The sequence below is a fragment of the Aptenodytes patagonicus genome, chromosome 7, assembly GCF_965638725.1.
Source record: "Aptenodytes patagonicus chromosome 7, bAptPat1.pri.cur, whole genome shotgun sequence".
NCBI lineage: Eukaryota > Metazoa > Chordata > Aves > Sphenisciformes > Spheniscidae > Aptenodytes > Aptenodytes patagonicus.
Window position 1 is genome coordinate 53,093,014 of NC_134955.1, and position 13,172 is coordinate 53,106,185.

Sequence of the window (13,172 nt, forward strand, 5' to 3'; positions counted from 1 at the left end):
CACTTATTTTATGATATACGAGGCAAAGTGAAGTATATTTACTGACGTTGTTTACCCTGACACAAGCAGATGGAGTCTTATATTTCTCAAAGAATGATCCTCAAATTCTAGAACCTGATATCCTCTCAGTGATCTGAGATTTTTTACTGAATTTAAAATTTCTGCAGATCACACAAGTTCCATCTATATTTTTAGGGATCCACCTGAGAAAAACAGATAAATACAATCTGCACAAGCTGTACCCTGGGGATGCAATTTAACTACAAAATTTACTGTAAAAATTGTATGAATTACTAATAATTACAACGACATTCAATCTCACACTCAGAATTTTAATTTTCATATTTTTTCAGTCTGGAAAACCCAAAAACTAAGAGAGAAAACAGAAAGATTTGGCACAAAAATGTATCGGTAGATACTAGTTAATTTGATTTGCTTCCTATATGTTTAAAGGGAAAACTATAATCTGAATCACTGTCATCTTAAAGAAAAATCTGAGTTACACCCAATACTTCTAGCAATGACTTAACAATCAGAAGTCTCATTCTTCATTTTGTTTCTATTCTCAGTATTTGAGTTGCTTTGAATCTGAAGCATTTTAAAGTCAACACAAAGCACCATTCATACGCATTTCATTTTGAAAAATCACTAGTATAAAAGAGAAATCAAGCATTAAAAAACTCCAACATACCCGTTCATCATTTGTTGCTCTTGTTGATTCTTCCTTCCCCTCATCTGGCAGAGGCATTCTAGTCAAAGCTAGTCCATTTAGGGCAGCTAGCTTTAGAGGCCCTATTTTTTTTGCATCATTTTTATTCTTTTTCATACCCTGCAAAAGAAAAGCTAAAACTTGTCAATATTCTTAAATATCTGATGAATTTATAAAGCAGAAACCAGATGAGTTCAATTAAGCAAAGGATACTTCTTTGACCCCTTCTGCAAACAGCTCTGACCTTTTTTTTTTTTTGATAAGCACTGCAGTGAGAGATTAGGGTGGTGGGACTACATTCCTGCAAGGACACAACACAAGTCTGTCTTCATTCCAGACAGGTTAATGAAACTGCATGAGAATAACAAATATTGTTCCCTACAAAGCTCACAACCAAGGGTGTGAGGTGACAACTCTGGATAATTAACATTCTTGGACAGAATTGAAATCACTTTCCAACCCCAAAAATACATAAAAATGATTCCTTACTAGACTTATGCAGTTTGCAGGCACTTTTCTTCCCTACAAGCAGGCATAACAATGAGCATGTATACCTTTAAGGTATTTGGATACAGTTAAATGTTTGACTAAGTTTGCAACAAACTGCACATACAAAACATGAACACAGAACTGCAGATAGATCTGAGCCCTGAACCAGGCCATGCATCTAAATTATCAAAGTTACCATTCGTTATCTGAGAAAAATACCAAAGGGGGATTTTTACAAAAGAATAAATTCAAATGATTCTTTTAAAAAGTGTAAGAGAAAACTTCATCATTCCTGCAGTTGCTAAGTTTCGTTGTTGACAAAAATACACTGAAAATGTGAGTGTATATGCTGCTTGAATGATAATCAATGCTTTCAAAAGCTAAATGGTAGTAAGGAATAGGAAGACAAAGCCAAGAGGATGACACCACATTTAAAAGTGAAGTGATCACAAACACAACGGTAAGAGTTCATTGAAAAGCAAAATGTGCAAACATTGGTAGGGGCCAGCTTTGTTACCAGGATATTCATCTCAATATTGAATACAGAAAGGTAATATTCTCTATTATGCAATGGTACTCTTAAATGTTACTGAACTAGAAAGCATTTTACTGAACACTTCCAGTGAAAAAGTTTTAATATCAATTTCATTTCAAAGGTTGACTTGAACATTTACATAGCTATCAGAAGGAAAAGGCAGGGTATGATTTTGGTAGACACATCGGTGTCTGAAAATGTATCTTTTGGAGAACAAAATACTAAGTGACTATCTAAATGTGAACACAAGGAGAAAGGTATCACCTTTTTTTCCTATATCCACATAACAAACAGGAAGAAAGAGATTTAGAAAAACATACACAATTATAAAATTAATTGAAGCTCATTAAGGTTCATTTCATTGTGTTCAGCTCCATGTATAGCAGATCTGACAGATAAAAAATTGTGAGAGCAGTAACTATTTAAATACATAGCTTTTGCATAGGTTAGCTTTTGCAGCATCAGCTGTAACAGTTACTACAGCAGTAGAAGTTATATGGTAGTTCCACTGCAGTCCAATTTGTGCAGAAAACTATCTGACACTAACTCAGGCAGGCAAAGTTAACAACAATCTATTTTAAAAGGCAAAATAATAATAAAAATGGTCTTCCTCCATTAGTACCTGAAATATGCCACAGACTACATAAAACTGAACAAAAGTTTAAAACAAAATGAGTGGTAAGGACTGCCAGTAAAATTGTACAGTCCCACACAGACCTTGATGTTTCTGTGAGGTCGGAATTAGAGGGAAGGTGAAACTTGCAGTTGTTCACTATTTATGGCTTCATAAGAGTGGAGTAGGGGAAAGAGACATGCCAAGGAAGAAATATCTTTAGTGGGATAAAAACAGCTTGAAGGGAAGGCAAAAGGGAAAGGATATGAAAAGGGGAAGGGATGGAGGAAAGAAGAGAACACAAGGAAAGAATTTAATTGCCTAATGCGTCAGGTCCCCCTCTTAGGTCAGAAGAAGAAAGCAAATGAATCAAAGAAAGTACACATTCAGCTACATCCGATTTTTCAGTGAGAGGAAGATTAGAAAGCTGGTAGTGGAATGGAAAGAGTTGCTTCTGTTCCAGGTAAGGATAGGTAGGGCAGAATTTAGGATCTAGAACTGACTTTAAATTAGCTCATTCTACAGTTGCTAGCCAGGTTAGGTGTATCAGATCAATGGAGGCTGCACAGCTGGATTTGTGTGGGAGGACTATCAAACAGAATTCAGACATGGCAGAGAAGGGGATAAAAGATAGCTAAGCAAAGTTAATCAGGGAAAAACAGAAAAATAAAGGTCAAGCTTAAGGTAGCTTTTAATTCACATGTTTTAAAAGCATCTCAGGTTGATTTAAAAAAAAACCCAAACCTCAAACAAAAACCCCACACAACTCCCGCTACAGAACAACCCGAAACAAGAGGAATAGTATCTACTTACGCCTAGCGGGGGAAGGCCTTCCACAATATTCTTCTTCCCAGACAAAAGATCGGACACAGGTCTCTTCTTCACTGAATCTTTCCTTATTCTGTATCTCCCTGATGTTGTAAGATCAGATTCCGACATAGATGGAGTAAGCAGTCCTTCCCCTCTTCTCTGTACCTGGCTTTCTACTAGTAAATGAACGGGGCTCATATCTTTCATTCTCTTTTCTGTCTCTGTTATATGTAATTTAGGTTCAAGAATATGCAAAGGGCCAGCAGATGAAGCAACAGAGCTGTAAGGGTAGTTCAGTACTGAATCATGAGAATAACCCCCCATAACAGATGGAAGTTGGGTTTGACCTTCAGGGAGAGGAGAAAGACTTGTACTAGCTTTGTTTTCTTCTTCAAATTCTTCTTCCTCACTACTGTGAATCAGCATAGTGGCATCTGAAAGGGTTTTCTTATGATCACAGTTCACACTTTCTTCTTGCTCACTTTCTTTTTGCTTTGTTCTCTCCATCAGAATGTTGGACTGTGACCCTTCTGAGATAACTCTTGGAAGAGCCACATCTGCTGCAGAAGCTGACATGGTCCTCTCTTTAATTCTTATTCCTTCAAAGCTGGGAGTCAAGCCTGCTATTTCAATACTGTTCCTTTTCTGCAGCTGAGCATGGCGTGCCGATGTTAGAGGTTCACTGACTTCCTGCAGAGAATGTGCCACCGGTAGGCTGTCTTCCTGAAATGTCTGGACAGAATGGTGCACTCGCCTTGTGATAAGATCTGGATTGCTGTTGCTAATGTAGATATGTCGTGAAAGGTCTGGAGTACTATTTGCAGGTCTTGGGTACGGGTATGGGGGAGGTGGTCGATAGACTTGGGTCTTCATTATATTTGGTGCTGGATAGTCCTGAGCTTGTAGCTGCACATTTGTCAACTCGGGCACACTGACTGCCCCAACAACCGGGCGCTTTTCAGCAGGATACGGATAGGGGGACTGGCTATGAAAACTGTAGTTCAGGTTAAATGGATAATGGTTAGATTGTGGGGAAGCGATGTGAGCATGTTCTCGTATTTCAGGTTGGCTGTAAACTAAGGCATCAGGCCTGCTGTAAGCATATGAATTGCTGATGTTAAGATTTCTCATTGAATGACTCTGCCTATCTGTGTGCACCATTCCCCTGTTGAGCTGTCTCATCACAGTTTCATAGTCTGGCGTGGGACGATAAGAAGGTGGTATTAGTGCACTGTGTCTATGTGATGGGACATAATCAGTTCTGAGGACATCGCTTCCAGTAATGCTTGGGTTAGAGGACATGGGGGACGGCTGCAAGTAATGTTGTGGATTGTTCAAGGAGTTTGTGCTATGTGCGCTATAGACACTACCATTGCGGATCCGACCACTGTAGTCATGAGGGGCTCTATCCAAGCTAGTCTGAGAGTGACAGTAGTATCCATTCTGATTGCTCACAAAGAGGTTATCTGAAAGTAAAGTTTAAGAACAATCTTTATGTCCAAGACATTAAACAAAAATATCCTCTATTAAGATGTAGCTAACCAATGTTTGAGATTTTCAAAATCTCAAACATGTATTGAAAATGGGAAGGAAAAAAAACCCAACCCCAGCTTTTTTGTTGTTGTTGATACCTAAGGTATGTATACCAGAATAACCCGTTATGTTCATTTAGATGATGCAAATTCCTGTTGGAAAGCGTTGTCTCAGTTTAAGAATGGCTTTCTTCTGTTTAGGATAGGTTTGCTAAGTTTCAGTCCAAGTTAAACAAAATCCATATCAATCTTAAACCACAGTAATTGAAAGAAAGAACGTCTACACCAGGGTTTGCACTAATCTAATGAGATTGGTTTAAACAGCAAGAAAAAAAAAAGCAAACAAAAAAAGCACCAAAAACCTAAAAACATCCCCACAACAACCAAACAAAAAACCCCTCACTCTTCTTCTCCGCCCCCAGGCCATAAGTAGATAAAGTACCACAAGACTTTTATCCAGCTGACTTGTGGGACTGGAAGGTCCCTATCAAAACTGAGGCAACTTTGCAAAAGATTACATTAAGCCCTTCAGGGCAGCAACTTTGTTAATTAAAGACACAATGTGTACAATCAAAAAAAAAGGAGAGAAAGAAGCCATGACTGCACTGTAAACAGCTTAGATTAGGAGTGTGTATCCCTTGAGAATTCTAATTAGGGTTTGCTTGGGTTTTCTTCTTTCCTTTTTTCAATCAAATGTATACCAATTCCATAACTTGCAGACTTCCTCAGCCTTTGAATTCCCCACCACCTTGTAGTCTAGCGAATTCTAAGAGAAACTTCTTTCTTCCTGCATCCTGGGTTTAATAATTTTTTTTTTTTTAATTGTCTGAATTCTCTGGGGGCTCAGTTACTCTTTGCAGCTATTAAGATCAATATTGACAAGGATCTCACAATGCCATAACGTACCAGTTTGGTACACGAACCAAAAAACTGACGGTCAGATAAAACTCACACAAGGGACTCTATAGTTGCTGTATATGCTATCATAACTAACTTTGCTCATATCCCATAGGAGAGAACACGGAGGAGGAGCGGCTGAGGGAACTGGGGTTGTTCAGCCTGGAGAAAAGGAGACTCGGGGGAGACCTTATCACTCTCTACAACTACCTGAAAGGAGGTTGTAGCGAGGTGGGTGTTGGTCTCTTCTCCCAAGTAACAAGCGATAGGACAAGAGGAAACGGCCTCAAGCTGCACCAGGGGAGGTTTAGATTGGATATTAGGCAAAATTTCTTCATTGAAAGGGTTGTCAAGCATTGGAATAGGCTGCCCAGGGAAGTGGTGGAGTCACCATCCCTGGAGGTATTTAAAAGACATGTAGATGTGGTGCTTAGGGACATGGTTCAGTGGTGGACTTGGCAGTGCTAGGTTAACGGTTGGACTTGATGATCTTAAAGGTCTTTTCCAACCTAAACGATTCTATGATTCTATTTCATATTAGCCTATATGCCTAGAGTAACAGCAAGCACTTCAATGAGTGTTGTAGTACAAATCTATCCCATGTTCACCCTATGAATTCATTCAGATCTAGCTAAAGTAGCTATAAACGCAAATTATAGCTTTTACCTTCTGAAGTTGTGTAGTATGGCCTTGGATTTAATGAATTTACCTTGGGAGGATGCATATGGTTCAGTATAATGACCGTTGTAATGCAGCTGAGGTGGTGGAGGCATCATATAAGGCTGAGGCTTGGGCTAAGAAAGCAAGCATTTTATTGTTAGTTAAAAACTCATGATTTATTTTAAAAATTAGTCTTGAAGATTTTTTTTATACATAATGTATAATATTATATATATAATATATAATGTATAATACACACAGAAAGCCTTAGTCTTAAACCATTTCTCTAAATCTGCCATGTAAGTTTCTCCTGTGAGGTTATACAAGAAATAATAAAAAAAAACCCAAAACAAAACCAACCCAAGACTGTATCTTGCCATCTGACATCTAGGAGAGTCTCCTAGATGAGTCTCCTAGAGACAGAGCAATCAAACTAAAAATAGAAGTATTTAAAATATTTTTCATTGCAATTATTTTAATTCCATTATTCAGATACTACATAGCAGCTTTTTCTACAAGTCAGAAACAGTTCCTCACATACTAGACTCATCTTTTTCACTGGTCATTTTATTTCACTGAAAGAAATTAATGCCTAATTAAAAGTCAATTGAAATCCATAAAAATGCAAATACAAAACTATTTGCTCTCCTTACCATAGACATCCTGGACGAAGACCGCCTTCTAACAGGATTCACTGTAACGGGCTGGGTTTGTCTACAGAAGAAATTTTATGGTGAGAAATGATTCTTAACAACACCAAGACCTATTTCAAACCTCGGAAAGTGCTCCCAAGTTCAGTTAAAAATCACTCTACATTTCTTGGAGCCAGGCCCGGTGTTAAATAGTCCTCCCCAACAGTCTCAAAACAAAACAGCTCTGTGCATAAAGCACCATTGCAGACAGTATGAACAGAATCACAAAACCAGGACCAAAATACCTCACTTATATCTTTGCCTCTTTTCTACGAAGCATAAAAAGGAGACGTCCCTGAAGCACCGCAGCAGGGCAGAAAAAGCAGTGGAGTAACTGGGCACTAGTTCCAAATTTGAACCCCATATAAAAATCTCATACTGTAAGTTACCTGTTCTACAAGACCAGACATAAAATTGTTTACAGAACGTAACATTACAGATGTTACAGGAACTGGAAAGCGTGACTATACTGCATGAGCATTTGTGTGTTCTAACATTCAAGCTAACGGTAATAAATTTTCATAATTTGTTGGACTGTCTCCAGGATGTAAGGTTCAGAAACCTTAAGCTCCTTTTTCCCCACCCTACACTGCACCTGTACTCTGCATCTTAAAGCAAGACAGAGGTCAAAAGACAGCAGAATAATACAAATGCAGGAATTGCCAGATTTCAGAAAGAAAGATGATTTTTTCAGCTCACCCTTTGGGAAGTGAAGGACGAGAAAGGATTGGAAAGCGTGGAAGGGAAAGAATGAGGGAAGATTTCTGAGAGCCCTCCTCAGGTGGAGAGTCCAGGGAGTCTCTAAAGACAAGGTACGTACAGATAAAGAAAAAAAACCCCTGAACTTAATACAGGCATGCGTAAGACAGTTTTCAGCAGCAGGACCAGATGACAGGTCATCTTAGAGTAGAGATAACCAGAAAAGTTTTCCTGAGGACTTTACCTATTAATAAAACCATGTTGTGGTGAAAGGGTTAACATAAGTAAACCTAGAGACTGACATTCAATACAGAACTATAGAACTGACATTATTCAGATAGCAATGCACAAGTCCCACAAATGCACTGCTTCTACCAATATTTCTTATCTCTCTCAGAAGGCAGCCAGCTTTACAAGCTTAGAGGTATGAGGTCTACTCTGTTCCAAACTAATCTTACTCTTCTAAAATAAATTAGCATTAAACACTAGCGAGTCATCTGCGGTACAAAATATTCCATTATCTTTCCACTGGCCTCAGCAAATTTTGGACCAACCCCTCCATAGCTATCTTCTCGTGTACAAAGAAGAGGAATAGAACATTCGGGAATCATGCTTTTTTCATGACAGACTATTCACTGGGTCTAATTCTCTATTCTTTGACTGAAGTAACTTAACTGAAGGAAAGCTGTACCAGTGGAGTAGCTCAAATTCCAGCCCTTGATTTACAAGTTGGAGACCAGCCCATTTAAATTTAATTTGATGATTTGTATTAAATTTACTTTGCATTGGTGCTACTTGAGCTATACGGATTCCATGGATATCCAAAGGACCACATACCTCTCAGCTGTCAATCCAGCACATTTCAGGAGTGCTTCACATACACTTCCCGCCCTTTTAAAGGCCTCTAGAGTGTCCTTTCAGAGCAGTTCACCCAAACCCAGGCCAAAATCCCAGTAGCTCACAAACATTCTAGCAGTAGTAGCCCCCAAAGCAACTAGTCTGTCACAGCACTGAGATCCAGCAGCTGGGGCCAAACACTATTACTTTTGGTAAGATTTCAGTGTTTAATATTGTCCTCTGTTATAAAGCAGAACATGTTTGAGAAACCATTGATAAGTATTTTCTCAAAAAAGATTAAGAAAAAAACCCCAAGTCATTAATTAGTACCATCTAAAAAGGACCTCTATAAAGACATTACAGAGGTTATAAAAGATTTCACTTCCCAATGGAAGCTTCAAGGGCATCAAGAGTTCTGCTAATGTATTCTACTTACAGGCTGCATTTATTTAGTCTGTAAAATTTGTGTCTAGCCACACACATCCTCCACACATATTTTGCTGTTTCCATATCTTCCTGCCAAAAAACAAAAACAAAATTTGCATATTAGGCCAAATACGCATACCCTTCACTTGCTTTCAGACAAGCCACTGAAATTTTTAAGAGTAAATTAGCATTGACCGATTTCGTTTTAATGTAACTTCATTACTGTCACCAGGTTTTCCCTAAAACTGTACTTTGCGGGCCTGAACATGCATTCTAGCCTAACAATTGTATTAGATTTATGCAAGTTGAAAGTAGCAGCCTTTTGTTGAAGACACTCTTATCAGCTATAACACTAACACAATTTACAGTATATATATATATCATGCCGTAAGATTGTCAACAGCTGCTTTCTTGACAAAGGCAACTGGCAGATGCTCCTAAAATTAATTCTGCAAGGAATGCCGCGGCCCATTCCAGCAAAGCTCTAAGACCATGTTTATCTTTAAATGCCACTGATTTGAAAGTCAAAAAAACATGCTAGAAATTTTACTGGAATGGATGAAAATGTTTATGACCACCTGAACCAACTTTGTCAATGTACTCAACATAAAAGGTCAAATTTTTAACGCCTTCCTGTAGAAAGCTAGCCAGAGACAGTATTACTTTTGACTCACTCGTACAGTTCAAAGTTGCTAAATATATATCAAGTAGTTTTTATCCTTTGAGTTAAATTAGCAGTCTTAATTTGTCTTTTTATTTCCTGATGCCTTAGCGAAAAAATAAAGTAAAAATCTACTCACAGTTTGGAATTGGATTGTCTCTTCTTTGTTTGCCAGCTCTAATGCGAAAAAGGATTTGTTGTGGGACATGTTGGCAATATCATGCCACCTGTAGACAAAAGGGACAGAACATGACTGGCAAGCTCTGATTTTCAAACCACAGAAAATGCAACTGAAGACCAGAACCACCACCAAGAATATGGATAAATAAAAAGTTCATCAATCTATCTGAACAAGTTGCAGACCATCACTTCCATATCCATTAAATGACAGCTGAAAGGAAAATACGTATGTGACTAACTCTTTTGAAGATGCACATGTACAGTAATAAATTTATTACTTGTCTTCCACTTGAAATTCTTTCAAGTGTTCTTTTTCTTAAAAAAAAAAAAATCAAATTTAGACAAATTTAGTTATCAGTAAGTTATAATGTCCCAACTGCTTGAAAGCAAACCATACATTCTAGGAAAAAAAAAAATCTACACTAAACAAAGCCATTAAGGCATTATTATACATATTTTCTAGAACTCTCTTGCATATTGACAGATGAGAAAAAGTTAGATTGCAAGAAATATAATACCATATATTTATTCAACTTCTTGTTAAATATAAATGTAGTTTGATCCATTAGTGTTATGTTAGTGTAAACAAAGCCTATATCACTGATTTATTAAAAGAATATTCTGCAGTGCACAAACACAGGGAAAAAGCACGATCTATATACAGGACTCTCTCTAAAGGTATTTATACGACTTCCATTTTCATTATATAGATGTGGCTGATAGCATTTTCTATAGCTACTCACCATCATATGTATGAGGTAGAGAAACATTAATGTCCCCATTTTGATGCAGAACAAAGATCCCTCAAATTTAAGGCCATTTATGGACGCAATCATGAAATTACTTGAACCAATCTGAAGCATAACCCAGCCTTTGTAAATTGTACTAGCAGGTCATTTGTCTATGCTTTTTTGCCACCCAAATACCATGATATACCTATCCCCAGTAGAACTGCCTATAGTCATACAACAAAGAAGCAATAGAGCAGAAAACTGGATCCTGAAATTGGAACATGAATACTTTCTGATGGTCTCCAATGTGCAACTTTTTTCTTATGTTTACACAGACACTGCATCCACAATTCTTTGGGAAATTGTGCAAAATGCATGGACAAAGCTTTATTCCTCTCCCCCGTGTGCTTGGAAAGTCAGGCAGCAGAGCTGTTACTGCTTCATTCTGCAAGAAAGCAGAGTAGGGCACTTCTACCACCCTACAGAATTAAAAAGAATTTGGCATCAGCTTTCCTATCAGCAGCAGAGATAGAGATTTTTGTGAAGGACAGTTAACAGTACTCTATTTATAAATTCTATTAAACAAAACCACTAACAGAAAGAAGCACAGTTGCTACTTTCTCTAATGCCAGAAATTCACCATGAGTTCCAGTAACTGTTGGACCACAGGATTTCAAGATTCTGTTCATATGCAGCCAAAAATTCAATTCTAGAAGATTAAAGTTCACTAAGAATAAAGCCTTTCTTGCTCTAACAATAACTACAGATAACTAAGAGTCATTTAAAAAAAATCAATCTGTATTTTTTAAAATTTATTCCAAATTCTGTCCAAAGATGCCCAAGCAACCCCTCTTGAAGTCAGTGGGAAGCAGGCCATTTCACATGAAGACTGAATTTTAACTGCTAGGTAAGTTGCAGACACACCTATGTCTACAATTTAACTATCAGAACATTAAATAATAAACTAAAACAATGTATGAATCCAAAATAATGAAACAAATGTTATCATGGGACTCTCCTCTATTTCTTTTATATATAATATATGAAAGGAACTCCTGGATAATTTTACAATTGAGCATTTCTAAGTAAATTGACGTGCCCATCTCAGGACTTAAGATGTTCTATGTGCCGAGAATTGCTCCTTTTTGTCTCAATAAATGTTTTGCAATGGAATGCACATTAGAATTAATCCAGCTTAAAGAGATTCATCCTGCAGTCAGTATGTTGAAAAATTCCCATGGACTTCAGTATGCACTGTAGCGTGACAACTACAAGACTATGTTCAGGTTTATCAAATGAATAAATACACATCGTACCTAAGAGTCATTCATGCTAGTGAGGAACACACATAAAATGTGAAGTGCACAAAGATATTTTAAGAAAGAACAATACTAACCTAAATACAACAGGAGGACGACCATTTTTGTGTTTCACAAAGATACCATCAAGACATGCTCCAATGAATATGTCACTTCCTTGGCTGTCCTGTAAGAAGTTACAAAAAGTTATGCAAATACAGAAAAAAAGTCTTTGAAAGCAAAGTTACATGAGAAGCAACTACTTTTACAATTTTGGGGCAGAAAAGGGGTGGTGTGGTTTTTGGGTTTTATTTAGTTATGGCAGGAAGTAACCCTTTTTACATAGGGGGGAAAAAGTAACTGAGACAAAGATCAAAGCCCTGTTTACCTTTGCAGGATAGGTCTCTTCGCCATAGCCCTCCATTCTCTCTACTTCTTGCATATATAACATTTCCGCGTCAGGAGGAGTAAGGCCTCTACAAATGAAAACAATCAGCTAGTACTGTCAATAAGAAAAAATCATCTTTGTTTTACTCTGACTGACGCTGTCAAAGCTTGAAAAGTATCCCCAAGACATCCAGGCAACCATCAAATCATGCTGTTTTCATCTGTACCGATGGCTGATATATTTGTCTCAGCCTTTACATTTTGATTCTAGTAACTTCTTTCTTTCAGGCATCTCTAGGGGTAAATGGCAACAAAGACCAGTTAAAATTATCATCTCTGCTAACGGCAGACAATTATCACATTCTTCTTCAAATCCCTCACTGTCACCATATTTTCTCACTTTATCAGAATGATTATTCTGGCACACGTGTTCAAGACCTGAATTTCTCCTATTGCAGTATATATGTTTAGGACCAATATGAAGTTTGATGTTTCACATTTCAGGAAAGAGTCTCATTTTCTAAATGCAGACAGAGTTTTAACTGTAATGGTTTGAAAACATGAGAAGGACAAGATCTGTAGGTAAAGATAATATTTTTTTTTAATTAGACCAACTGGCAAAGACAGTTTTCTCACAGACTTACGGTAGTGTCACAGGGATTAAAAGCTTGTGTTTCCCTACCTACCTCAGTTGATCTCATAAAAGACATTATCTCTACCTGCAAAATCCTGTCATGCTCATTCTTATGTCTCTCAATACTTTTTCAATCATCAATCTCTCTGTTTCTTCACTTTTTCCTGATGTCAGGCAGATTAAGTTTTCTTTGCTGAACCTTAACCATGCAATCTTGTTACGAAAGCATTTCAAAGATAAATGGATTTGAAATTTTCAAACGGTTGTTTTAAAACAATACAGGAAAAAGTAATCAGTATTACTCACATAGTCACAAACATTTTTCACTGATGAACTAACAACAGAAATCTTAACTTTCCTTTGTCTTGGACTACTGCATCTT

The 13,172-nt window shown here is 37.4% G+C and overlaps 1 protein-coding gene across 2 annotated transcripts in view; it reads right to left on the reverse strand.

Annotated features, from left to right (window-relative positions):
* The window catches only part of PTPN21 (protein tyrosine phosphatase non-receptor type 21), a 47,577-nt gene that overhangs the window by 12,170 nt on the left and 22,235 nt on the right, over positions 1-13,172 (reverse strand). The window contains exons 7-15 of one of the 2 annotated variants that reach the window (XM_076345246.1): positions 12,158-12,245; positions 11,868-11,956; positions 9,700-9,787; positions 8,910-8,989; positions 7,637-7,738; positions 6,899-6,959; positions 6,295-6,379; positions 3,160-4,622; positions 692-829 (exon numbers count right to left, since the gene is read on the reverse strand). In XM_076345246.1, the coding sequence (XP_076201361.1) occupies positions 692-829; positions 3,160-4,622; positions 6,295-6,379; positions 6,899-6,959; positions 7,637-7,738; positions 8,910-8,989; positions 9,700-9,787; positions 11,868-11,956; positions 12,158-12,245 (2,194 nt within the window). The remainder of the gene's footprint in view (positions 1-691; positions 830-3,159; positions 4,623-6,294; positions 6,380-6,898; positions 6,960-7,636; positions 7,739-8,909; positions 8,990-9,699; positions 9,788-11,867; positions 11,957-12,157; positions 12,246-13,172) is intronic. The other variant, XM_076345247.1, reaches the window with a different exon arrangement.